A 12,993-nucleotide genomic window follows, 5' to 3' on the forward strand; every position below is an offset into this window, starting at 1 on the left:
GGATCCTCGTTTTTCAGAATTGTTCTCCTCCATTACTTTTTGAGTCTCATTTTTTAGCGACAGTTGAGAATATGTTACAACGTGGAACTAATGTTTACATTCGGTTCTTTCAGATTTAATTTAACTGATGTTGGTTAGGGTGGATACGTAAGTCAAGCCGTTCGTTGCAGCATTTGAAAAATGGATTTATTTTACTATCTAATTCTTGTAAAGTAATTTTTGTTTAGCCAGTGGAAACCTTGGTTCAACCGTTACAACGAGTTCATCAGCAGATTTTTTTTCCTCTTCATTTCTTTAAAAAAAAAAATTGAAGTGGTGTTTTAATCGCAACGTCATTTAAAGTACTTTTGTCATTACATAATATTTATTCTGAAATTAATTTGATCTCTTAAAACAAACTTTGACTGGAAATTGTGCGGAAATTAAAGAATGGGTAATAACTGTTAATTGAATACCCGTTCTCTAATTTCCGCACAATTGGCTTTTTAGTTCGAATTTAAAAAATGAGTGCAACTACAAAAATTATATTTACTAAGGAGCCTTTTTTATTCCCACTTATCTTTTACATGTTTTTCTTATTTTTTGGACATTTTGTTTAACAGGCCAGATCTGGCTATAAGAAATATACGTTTAATAGTTAGTTAATTGAAACTTCCTGTATTTATCTAAGAGCGCAAAAAACTAGTTTGTAACAATGATATATTAAAAATAAGTAGATGTCTAACTTCCGCGTATTTTTTGAAGCAAAAATCGGCCATTATGAGGGGCAAATTTAAAAAATCTTAAGCTTCGTATTTGTTTTGTTTTGATAAGTAGCGTAAAGATTTTGCCCCTGTTGCGTTAAAAAAGTAAGTCGTTAAGTTTACTAAATGTGAAATCTGCGCATGCGCAAAATCATTAAAACTTTTAATTAACGCCTTATGGCGTTAAAAAGTTTCCCCGTTAAAAAAGTATTCAAAATGGTACCGTCAACCGAGGTAACTTTGGTCGCCGGGGTGACTTTGTTGACCGGTGTTGCGTTAAAAAAGTTAGTCGTTAAAAAAGTTAACAAATAGTTCTGCGCATGCGTAGCGCATGCGCAGTATGGTCAAAGGAGCTTTCGTTAGGGAATGAAATTAGACGTTAAAAAAGTTGCATTGTTTCATTAGGGTATGTAAAATAATAAAAATTAGCGTATACTTTATATTAAAAATGGCTGTCCATATTTACTCAGTTTATGAAATTATTTTATACTTTATGTTAAAAATGGCTGTCCATGTTTACTCAGTTGCTGAATTTATAAGCTTTACTACTGATATATGGACCAGTAGTTCAAATGAAAGCTTCATGAGCCTGACAGGTCACTGTTTAGACAATACATTTAATCAGAAAACTGTTGTACTTAGAGTAGTTCCATTTCCTGAGAGGCATACAGCAGCAAATATTGCTGAATTGATTGAAGATATTATGGCTGAATTTAAAATATCACCTTCAAAAATTCATTTAATAGCTAGAGATAATGGTACAAATATTGTTAAGGCTATTAAAGATAGCCCATATGATAGTATGGCTTGTTTTTACACACACTGCAACTAGTAATTAATGAGTGTATTTTTGAACAAACAGTTATCAAGAATGTCATTGCAAACTGCCATTCAATTGTTGGGCATTTTAGCCATTCTCCCCAAGCCTGCTCTAAACTTAAAGCTCTTCAAGAAGCAAACAATGTTCCTAAGCACAAACTTATTCAAAATGTTCCAACAAGGTGGAATAGTACCTGTCATATGTTAGAACTAATTTATGAACAAAGAAAAACTCTAACCATATATGCACTTGAAAATGGTAAGCTTCCTTTATTAAATGCAAACAAATGGATGATTATTGGACAGTTTTGTGTTTTGCTAAAAGATTTCCACAAAACAAGAGTTCCCTTGAGTGAAAGAAATTCTATTGTCTCAGATATTATACCACAGATACAGTTTTTAAAACATTTCATTAATAAAGCTTTAATTGATGACAACTAATTCAATGGAGAATTGTTTCAAACAATATACTGATAACTATAACATCATCTTGTCAATATTTCTTGATCCCAGATTCAAATTAAAAATGTTCAAAAATAAAAACACCTTTTCAGCTGCTAAAAAAAGTACTGAGAACATAACCATTCAGCTTATTAAAACCCATGAAAATATAAAAAACATCAAAGTTACTGAAAATGATCGGTCTGCAGCTTGTGACATTGAAAATATTGACTCAAAATATGAAAATAATGGTACAGTACTAAATGAATAGAAAGATATAGTAGAAATGGATTTTGAAAATTGTTTCGAAGAACTTGTAGGATTTAATTCTAAATAAATCGGTCAACCACAAACTTTAATTTCAAATGAAACTTTATTAAACAAAATTCAACACTACTCAAATGAAGACCTTATTGACAAAGAAAGCAATCTTTTGTTGTGGTAGAAATCACAGAAAACCAAAATGCGACTATTAGCAAAGCTTGCTTTAAAGTATTTAAGCTGCCCACCATCTTCTGTGGAGAGTGAAAGACTTTTTAGTATTGGTGGAAATGTATGCTGCAAAGAGAAATAGCTTAACAGGAGCTCATGGTGAAATGTTAACATTTCTGAACTATAATATGAGAAATTAAAAATATTTGATTTTGTATATATTATTGTAATTAGTATAGTATAATTCTTTTAGGAGTATCTATGTTCTATTTTTTCATGAAATATAATTTATTTAGGAGTTTAAAAGCTTTGATACTATGAGGAGGTCAAATGAAAAAAAAAATGTCATGAAAATTGTATAACTTTTTAAATTAGAAAATTTCGGGGAAAAAAAATTTAGAAAAAATAATTGAAACTCTCTTTGAGAGCTTTTGCTCAAAAATAAAAAAAATGCCTCCCAATGCCTTAATCAAAATTTCAAAGCATATTCTGTTGTGGATTTGAGGGTTGCGCAAATAAAGAGTATCGTCAGCCGGGGTAACTTTGGTCAGTTTTGGCAGTTTTTCTTAAACATCTCTGAATCTTATTAATTTTTTACAGTCTTCTCTTGTGGTATTAACATTATAGGTCTTGGCTATAGGCCTCTATATTTATTTTTTTAATTTTTTTATTACAAATATTTATTTTTAAACGCCGAAAAGTGATCAATGTTACCCCAGGTTTTTATCATGTTTGATCAATAATACTATGGGGTAACATTGGTCACTTTTTGGAGTTTTTAAAAATCATCAGTCTTTAAACACTTAGAGAAACATGAAAAGAACATTTAAATAGACAAAAAATTTTGCAACTAGCTCCTTGTTATTGTGCAAAAGTCATTAAAAGTCATTTTCTAGTAGGTCATTACCGTAATCTGAGGATGATGACACTTGTTCAACTCTTGCCCTTTTCTTGTTATTCTTGGTGTTAATGTTATTCTTGGTGTTAATGTTATTCTTTGATGTGGTAGGAGTTGTGTTATTCACCAGATCTTGCGGTGTTATCGCTTTGCCAGGTGTGATCTTTTTCCCTCTAGTGCGATTTGTTTTCCCATCCTGTCCACAATGTTTCACTAATAGACCTTCTATATCTTCATTGAATACTTCCTTAACAGTACTACTGGTACCTCCTCCAATGTCTTTGTTAACCTGTGGTAAACACTTCATGACCATTTCTTTATCGAAGGGAAATATTCCACTAGCCTTGAAGTCAGATCTCAAATTATCTCTTTTCAATTGACGTTGCAGTAGAGCAAGAAGACCGAGGAACAGATTTTTTGGTATTGATTCTTTAATGCGCGTTTCTATCTTTAGCGGATGGAAAACAGCAACGTCCAGCGGTTGAAGCAAATGGGAAGCGTATATTCCGAACTGTCGACTAGCCTTTCTCACGCTTATTCTTCCAGTTAAACATTCTTTTATAGCATTGGACAACGTTTCTTGACTGTATGAAGTTGCATATGCTCTTGAACCACGCTTTCGCTTATATTTCCTCGGCATTTTCACCGGCTAAGAATTCAAATGGTTCAATAAATGTATCAGAAGTGTCAAAAAATGCCAAAATAAACTCAATGTAGTCTACGAAGTAACTGTGCTATATTCACAAAAACTGTTGATATACCAAAATTGTTGATAAAATAGTCGATATATATTGTTGGTATCTCTAACAAAATTAAAACATGTTATCTTTGTTAAATTTTAGGAATTTAAAAAAAATCAACAATTGACCCCGGTCAACAAAGTCACCCCGGCGACCAAAGTTACCCCGGTTGACGGTACCATTTTGAACACTTTTTTAACGGGCAAACTTTTTTAACGCCTAACGGCGTTAAAAAAGTTTTAATGATTTTGCGCATGCGCAGATTTCACATTTAATAAACTTTTTTAACGACTAACTTTTTTAACGCAACACCGATTTACGGCAGTTAGACGAAAGTGTCTATTCGCACGACCGTCGTGCAAATAAAGAAAATAAGCTTATTGCGCGACCATCGTGTAAATAACAAAAATAAGCTTATTCGCACGACCACGGTTTATAAGGAGTAAAATATAATTAAATTACACAGCGTGCTTTTGTGCATATCATCAAGAATTTCGAAAGTCTTTTTCTTTTCAATCAAAAAAGATTTAATGGGTTCTAATAATTCTACGAACTTATAAAAAGCATCACTACTTGAAAGCCACTGTACAACACAGTAAAATAATAGGTCATTTGGTTTGTTAGCAAGATCCAATTAATCAATAAAGTTTTAAACCGTCTGTGATCTTTAGCATTTGATCGAATGTAATTTAAAATTTCTGTCACTGAATTTAGAAGGATTGAAAAATTAAAATGTTTTGCCACTAAATGTTCTTGATGAATCAAACAATGAACTGGAGTGAACTCTGGATACTTAGGATCACTTTTTAATAAACCAACATCCCAGCAAGCACATAACGTTGAAACAACGTTGTAACAACGTTGATCAACGTCGATCAACGTTATTTCAACGTTATTTCAACGTTTTTTCAACGTTGTGTGCTAGCAGGGATGTTTGCCAACCATTGCTAGTGCACCATCTGTAGCAACACTAACAAGTTTGTTGATAGGTGCATTGGCTTTAAGTAGAACTGTTTCAAGAGCTTCCTTTACATCAACTCCACAAGTTGTATCTTTTAAATCTAGTAATTCTTCTTTCACAATTACATCTCATGTTACATACCTAACAAATACTGGCGCTAATCTACATTTCTACCCCCCTACTTTTATTTTTGATTATGATAGAGAATTTTATCTAGATTAAGAATCGTATAAAAACATACACCTGAAAACCAAAGGAAAGTTCTCTAATTTGATGTTGAAGTGTCAAAAAAATATACCAAAAACGCTAATATTCGCCATCTTTTTTGAAACACTTCCAAGTTAATAATTAATGCCGTAAAAATGAATTTATTCATTAAAAAAACTATTATTTAAGTATTTTTTTCTTGAAAAAACTTCTAATTTCAATAAGTTTTTTTTCTTATTTTCAGATTATATAGATTTTTTTAAAAATATATTAATGATTTTAGATAAACAAATGTTACTATATACAAAAATATTATTTAAACGGGATATTCATCTACAACTTGGTTCTAAAACTGAAAATAAGAATGTTCTTTAAAACGTTGCGCCCACATAGATTCTGACAAATAATCGGGAATCATTTCTTGATTTGTGGGCCCAAACATAGCTTTAAATTTGGCTTTGCTTCTTTGCCACATTGCCCCAACTCTGTTTGTTAACATTTGTTGCGGGATCAACAAACTGTAAAGCATGATTTAATGTACCATTTTGAAAACCTTGCGATGCTAAACCTCGGTATGCTGCCCACATATCGCTCCATATTTCAGTTCCAGGACGAATCCATTGTATAATGATGGGTAGAAAGGTTGCAGCATCGCGGTGAGCTACAGGAATGAGTAACCCTTCTTTAGTCGCTATATCGTACGCACCAAAAATCCATTGATCTTCTACAATTCTACCTCGGTTGTATTTCCTTCTTGAAAAAAGTGATTTATCTATTTCCACTATTGAACCTGGTCCTCCTAATTGCACACAGTTGTTAAGGAAATAAGTAACGGCAATGTCTCTACAAAATTGATTCCAATCAACAACAGTTTCATTGCTGCCAATTTCTAAATCCTTTTGAATGTCTTCTAATGAAAGGCCACAACTTTTTCCGGCGCCACGATTCCAAATATAGGTAATACCTATTATTTGCCAAAGTTTTAATTGAGATCTTTCAAAAAAACTTCCAACACGAATACTTATTTTCTTTTTGCATTGTTTTTGCATGCATCTCCAAATCTTTCCATCGACATTATGACTATTTTGTTCGTTGTACTGGATGTTACATCGAGGATAGATCATATTGATAGCAAGTAAACCAAACTCTCTGCACCAACGGATACACTCGTTATTATTGTTTTTAAACCTGCGACCAACTTCCGGTAAATTAAGGCTATCAAACTCAATAATAGTCGGTCGTCTAGCATTTGCCATTTTAATTTTAAAACAGAAATAAAGAAACATTTCTTATAGCGAGAGTCTTTTATAATTACATTTTGTTTTTTGCAAATTTTTTGCTTCGGAATTTTCATGAACACTTACTGAATTTTCATGAGAATTTTAATTACTTTTAAACTACAGAAACCAGGCGGCGTAATTAAATAGTGAAATTTTAAAGTGTTATAAAAAAAGATAGCGAATATTCGCATTTTTGATAGATTTTTTTGACATTTTAACATCAAATTAAAGAACTTTCCTTTGGTTTTCAGGTGTATGTTTTTATACGATTCTGAATCAAGATAAAATTCTCTATCATAATCAAAAATAAAAATAGGGGGGGGGGGTAGAAAAGTAAATTAGCGCCACAAATTCTACCAATTGAGATTTATCTTGAAAATCTGTTAATTCATCCAGAGCTAAACTAAATGCTTTACAGTTTTTTAAGTCATTCAACAATTGCTGCTCAATATCAGCACTAATCTCAGATATTCTTCTTTTAATTTAATGTCAAGAAATAGGAATCTGTGAAATTAACTTTTGGATTTTGCTTTTTTTAGGATCTAAAACTAAGAGGACATCTAAAATATTTTGCTTTACTAATTCTCCTTCAGAGTAAGAATGTTTTACTCTTGCAATGTTCCATGCTATAACAAAACTTGCTGCTGTAGAAATAGTTGATTCTTTACTGAAAGATGAAGTATTCATTTGATTGTTAACTATTGTTTTGAGTAACTCAATTTTAGTTTTCCTGTAATCTGAATTTAATGGATATTCCTTGGAAAAATTTATATGTTTAGTTTCATAGTGGCGTTTAATATTCCCTGACTTGTTGTGAGCAAGTTCTTTATTCCAAATTTAAAAAATCTGTTTATTTTCTTTTTCAATAAATGCAAATTTTTCTGTCCAATCTTCATTAAATATTCTTTTCTCGTCATCAATTTTTCTTTTCTTACTGTTGTACCGAAGTGAATTATTGTTAGTATTTACTTTATCCATTTCAAAAAAATTAGTTTTGCGATTAAGTAAAGTTAATACGAAAAGAGTCGAAATAAAATTCCAAGAGCCGCATGCGGCTCGTGAGCCGCATTGACATTCCAAGAGCCGTATGCGGCTCGCGAGCCACGTTTTAGTCTTCCCTAATCTATTGTCTGTGCGAGAATTCAAAATAACATCTGCGGACAGATAGAAAAGGTACGGTAGAGAAAATCTTTTAATGAAGTGAAAAAATTTTGATGAAGTGTTTTATTTTAGAGAGTATTTTTGAAGATGTATTAAGAAAGATTCTTAGAGATTTTGAATAATTCTCTTTATTAGAGAATTTTAAGAAAAAAAAAGTTTTAAGAGATCTTAAAGAGGATTTTATGAGACAAAAGGTTTTAAGAGATTTTAAAGAGGACCTTATGAGAAAAGAATTTTTGAAGATTTAAAGAAAATTTTATGAGAAGAATCACGGAGATTTTAAGAGAGCCTTATAAGAAGAGCTGTTAAGAAAAGATGTTTGAGTGAACTTAAATATGCGTTGTTACCTTTACATCTATTGTTATTTGAATAAATTGATGTTAAGACAATATATATTAATGAGAAATAGTTGAGAATATTTATTAGGGAAAATAAGTAAGAATCAAAACACCAGCAGTATTTTTGTTTGATTTTTGATTAAGACAATATTATTACTTTAAGTGTTATCAAGTTCCATTGAAACGTCTGACGCCACTACTGCGCTTCACTATCATCGTCACACATAATCATAAATTAAAAAAAAATTAGAAATCCCCGCCCTCACACTAAGAATTGAAACTAGATTTCATAACTTTCAACCACTCTAGAATATTGGTTTTTTTCTCTAGTGCGTTGATAAGTAATAATCTAGCTCTAAAGCTAATTTAGTCGTCATCGGAGAACTGCGCACTAATTATATTGGTTGAACAGTTATCTGAAAAGATAATGGTGTTAAGTATAGAGTGTTTTGTTACGTCAGAATTTTTTTGAAAACTTTATTTATCCTTGTTGCTGATAATCACTAGAGCTTCTTCTGATGAGTTTTCTTTTTCTTGAACCAATACTACTTCTTTAATTTAAGCAAATATTCAATAGCTTTGTACAACTGAGAAAATACTTTTCTTGCCGTTCTCCTATTAGATCTTTAACAAACATATTATTTGGTTTGTTCCTGCAATTTTCTAAGGTCAAATATCATTTGGAGCAAAAAATTGAACTCTGTTAGCTTTTTTGTTGGCTAATAAAATTACAAATATATTGTGAACTTTTTCAAGAAAGGGAGCACAGTATTCTAATGCCTTGTATAGACTATATGAGGGGAATAAACTTCCAAAACTGCCATTAGTTTTTGAAAATAATTTGGCAATGTTTAAAGCTTAAAGTAATGTTATTACACAGATCTACTAAAAATTCAATCGTGTTATACAAGGAGCATTCAAGTTCCTTGACTAATTTCGGAGTTCTTCATGAGCATCGTGAACATTGGCTATAGAGAGACCACTTCTGTATGTGTAATGCTAGATCCGTGGAAATTTTGATGGCTTCATAAAGTTTATTTAAATTCTTGATTGCTACAAACATAAGTAACTAAATTAATGTAGTAATTGCATCGCAGTTCCAAGTTAAATTCGACACATTCTTAAGCAGCTAAACGAATGTTATTGACAATATCATTAAACCAACTCGGTGCATTTCTTCGCATAAGTTTAAACTTGCAATGAAAGAGTCCAAGTTATTAATTTTATTTTGTGAACTCCTTGAACTTTAAAGCTCATCAGTAGAATGTGAAAGGCGTTTCTGTGATTTTTAGGTTTTTTCCTTTTTCCGTTTTATTTTCTGATAAAAAAAAACAAACAAAAAGTAACTATGTATGTCATTTTCTTTTTACATTATTGAGCGATAACTAAAAAAAACTCGTAAAAAAATCACTACTTTATATAAAAAATCGCATCATCTTATAAAAAGCCGTTAATGAATCATTTCTCGAAAATGATGTTTTACATTTTTTAAATATGGAATACAGAGTTAAGTATTTTTTCAGAGAAATTTCTGTTTTTAAATTATGCGTGCATATTAAAAATAACTGTCTTCTTTTATTTTGATAACAAAAAGTTGAATTAAATGGAATAAAAATTATCAAATGAAACCTTGAAAATGTTATTAATCGGCGGTCAACCAAAACGTTTTTGCAAAAATACCTAAATACTGAATGAAGAAATTCTGCACGCGGCGTATGAAACCTGCACCTTTAAGAGTCATCAATATAATGCCAAATAAGTTCCGCGACATTTCTAAAAAATCAAGCTCTATTACAGAGCTTAATATCCAATTAAAACGTACCCAATTCATGATGCCCTCGTCAAATAAGACCATCTTTAAATGTTTTTGAGGATGTCTAAGAAGAGCTTTTTCAAACAGTTATTAAGTCAAAAGACATTGGAAATTGAAATAGTACTAGACAGGAGGCCCTTGTCTCTACACATATGTAATTTCCAAAATGCATTAACAAAAGATTGAAGACAAACTGAACTCTGCAAGTTACGCGATAGTAATGCCAATCAAGTAGAAAATGTTTTACACTGCTGAAGCATTTTCATTCTAAGTATAAAATTCCATTTTATATAAAAAAGTACCAGTATATGATAAGTAAAATAAGCCAAAAGACTCTTGGCAGCAACTTGTTGTTCGATGGATCTATGAAGAACAGTCCTCTAAAGTTCCCTAAAATAAAATAGAGCAAAAATAAATGTTTTATAAGCTAATCCGCTGAATCAGTTACTGAAAAATAGATGAACCAATAAATCAACTTTTTGAACCGTTGAGACAAACAGCTACCATTTCACTTTTATGTACGTGCAAGTTTTAACAACTTGTGGCAGCAAAAAGATCTTTTTGTATTTTTGAAAAAACCATTTCGATGTTTTTTAAAACCAACTGTTTTTAAAAAACATCAAAATGATTTTTTTAAAAATACAAAAAGATCTTTTTGCCGCCACAAGTTGCTAAAAAAACCAATTGTTATTAAACCTAAACTCTACTGGCTGCTCGCTGATTGGACGTATCCAAAGTGACATCGCTTGCTCTCTTAGTAGCACTACTACAATCTCAAAGAATGGCTATGGATCATTTATATTAAGTAAAGTAATTGTTTGTGCTCTATTCTTGCTTTTAGAACGTTGGAACACAGACTTTCCTAAATATGATATTGTTGTTAGTCAAAGAAACTTCGAGGCTAATAACTGTTAGGGGAGAAAATTTATTAAAATTCAAAAGAGTGCCAGAATAAAATGTCGCATAATGCTTCAAAAGTGTATAAGAACTCAACATGAGTCTTTAATTTATTCTGAAAGACTATTCTTATTTAATATATTCTGAAAGACGATGTTTTATATAATTCAAAAGTACCACAGAAATTATTTAGATTTTTAACATATATTTGTCAAGAGGAGCACTTTTTGCCCTTAAACTTAATAGGCCAATAAACTAGATAAATATCCAATCTTACTAATCGATTGATGAGATCCGAGACTAAATTTCTGTTCATTGTTGTCTTCTAAACTCCTTCAAGACGAAAATCAATATTCATGGCAACATTTTGAAGAAAATTGTTGTTATATAACGCAAACCATTGGTTGCATTCTTTACGGTATATCAGGTAAGTCTTTAGGTTACGATGTATGGTATATAGCTGTTTAGTAACTCGATGTTGTCCAATTATGGAACCCAAAATCAAATCTATTTCTGTTAAACCAATTGGAAGAGTGATAAATGATAAATTTCTTTTTTTCTTAAACTCAAAATGAAAAGTTGCTGGTTCAATTAAAAGTAATTTTTCATAAAAATTCTTCATACCATAACAGAAATTTTTTATTAATGCAGCGAATTCTTTGTATTAGCTGGTTGTTTTAAAGATTGAATTTTCTCCCAACCACTTCTTATTTTTAAAAAAGGAATAGCATGCGATCTTTGTTACTAAACTTGTTTTATTAAACAATCATTACATTCTTGCTTCTTGATCAAGAGATGTCCCTTTCATTCTAATTAATTGCTTAAAATGGAAAGTAGTTAAACAAAATGTAAACTTGCTCACCTGCCCATTGCTCACCTTGATTATTCGAATAATAGCAAGCTCTTGTGCTAAAAAACAGAGTTTAAAGGGGAAAAACAAGTTAAAGAAACAGAACAAACCTTGCGACATGCTGGTTCATGCAAATATAAATATGAAAATTTGTTGAGTCCCAGTATATACCCCGACCATAACTTTCTAAATTAAGATAATGAAAATAATAAAACTAGAAAGATTTTTTTTTTTTTTTAATCTTGAACACAGAACTGCTGCAATTATTCATAACATTACTAACTGAGAGATGTAAGCTGAAAAAATTTTGTTAACTACCAGGAAGAGCAAACAAATCTTCGGATGTTTTTGGTGTCATGTTAGCATTAATATTGGGTTTTGTTCTGTAAACATGAAACGTTCTCTGTGCTTTTCCAGCTGGATTTTGAAACAAAAGCTTTACTGGGACATCTAAGTTAAACATTTCTAATTTTACAAGTTAGAATATAATTACATTCAAGATGATATTATGATTAATAGTTGCGTTAAAAGCAAAGGCTCCATTATAGTACAACAAAACAAGAAAGAAAAAAAAAATCAACTAATAATTCATAAATGCAGTTTAAACTTCCAAGAAAGTCCAAAAAAGCAAGCAAGATCACAGAATTTTCTTTAACACAATTTACCATTTGTAAGTTTTGTGCATATTATAGTTTCGAATCAGCATGGTACTTGTGGGAAAGATGAGGCTTGGGCTTTAGCGAAAGTTTTAGTGGGGTATGATTTTCAGGACAGCATAAAGGTTAGAGAAAATTTTGTTATTTTATTTTATAAATGTTCTATAATAAAATACCTGTAATACTAAACAATGCACTCACACGAAAATTTATTATTATTTTTTTAAGTGTTATACTTTAATTAGATCAGTGGGTACTTTTATATTTTTACATAAACCTTATTTTTATTTTATTACTTATTGAAACTTAAACTTAATCTTTTTCTATTTACCGGTATAACCGTGTATTTTTTTAAAGTTTAAGGTTTAGCTAGTTTTGTAATTTGTTTACTTTTTTTTTTAATTTGCTTCTATTTACTTTGTTTTATGTAACTTTTGTTTGAACAATTCTTTAGAGAGATCAAAAGATTGGATAGTATAAAAAATAATTACGGATTTTTACCATTAGAAACTTAAACTTAATGAAACTTAAAAACAAGTTAATGCTCTGTTTGAAAAAAAGAAATTTCTTCCATTTGCCAGGGTTAATTCAAAGCTGCTCCAGATATATCTTAAGTTGGGGGCAGTTTTGAACATTTCCACGTCATGTTAAAGAAATATGGATTCTGACTTAATTTTTAGTTAAGAATTTACTAAAACACTGCAGTTTTATTTCTTAATCATTGTTTAGACAATTTAGAAGAAAAAAATGCGGTTAG

The 12,993-nt window shown here is 30.7% G+C and overlaps 2 protein-coding genes across 2 annotated transcripts in view; one reads left to right on the top strand and one right to left on the bottom strand.

Moving 5' to 3' along the window:
* Positions 1-5,687: 5,687 nt before the first annotated feature.
* Positions 5,688-6,497, bottom strand: LOC149882178 (uncharacterized). The gene has a single exon (XM_090065902.1). The coding sequence runs from the start codon at positions 6,495-6,497 to the stop codon at positions 5,688-5,690; it is 810 nt and encodes a 269-aa protein (XP_089922028.1).
* A 242-nt stretch (positions 6,498-6,739) lies between these two features.
* Positions 6,740-12,993, top strand: part of LOC145191037 (uncharacterized) — a 258,530-nt gene continuing 252,276 nt past the window's right edge. Inside the window, exon 1 of the mRNA XM_090067586.1 lies at positions 6,740-6,772. The gene's annotated coding sequence lies outside the window, so the exon portion shown is untranslated. The remainder of the gene's footprint in view (positions 6,773-12,993) is intronic.

Source organism: Hydra viridissima, unplaced genomic scaffold (assembly GCF_058129835.1).
Source record: "Hydra viridissima isolate aposymbiotic clone 2 unplaced genomic scaffold, HvirCarnegie_v1 scaffold_11, whole genome shotgun sequence".
NCBI lineage: Eukaryota > Metazoa > Cnidaria > Hydrozoa > Anthoathecata > Hydridae > Hydra > Hydra viridissima.

What these genes read in the sequence shown, in the direction of transcription:
- LOC149882178 (XM_090065902.1), bottom strand. Translation starts at nt 6,497, where the DNA reads ATGGCAAATGCTAGACGACCGACTATTATTGAGTTTGATAGCCTTAAT.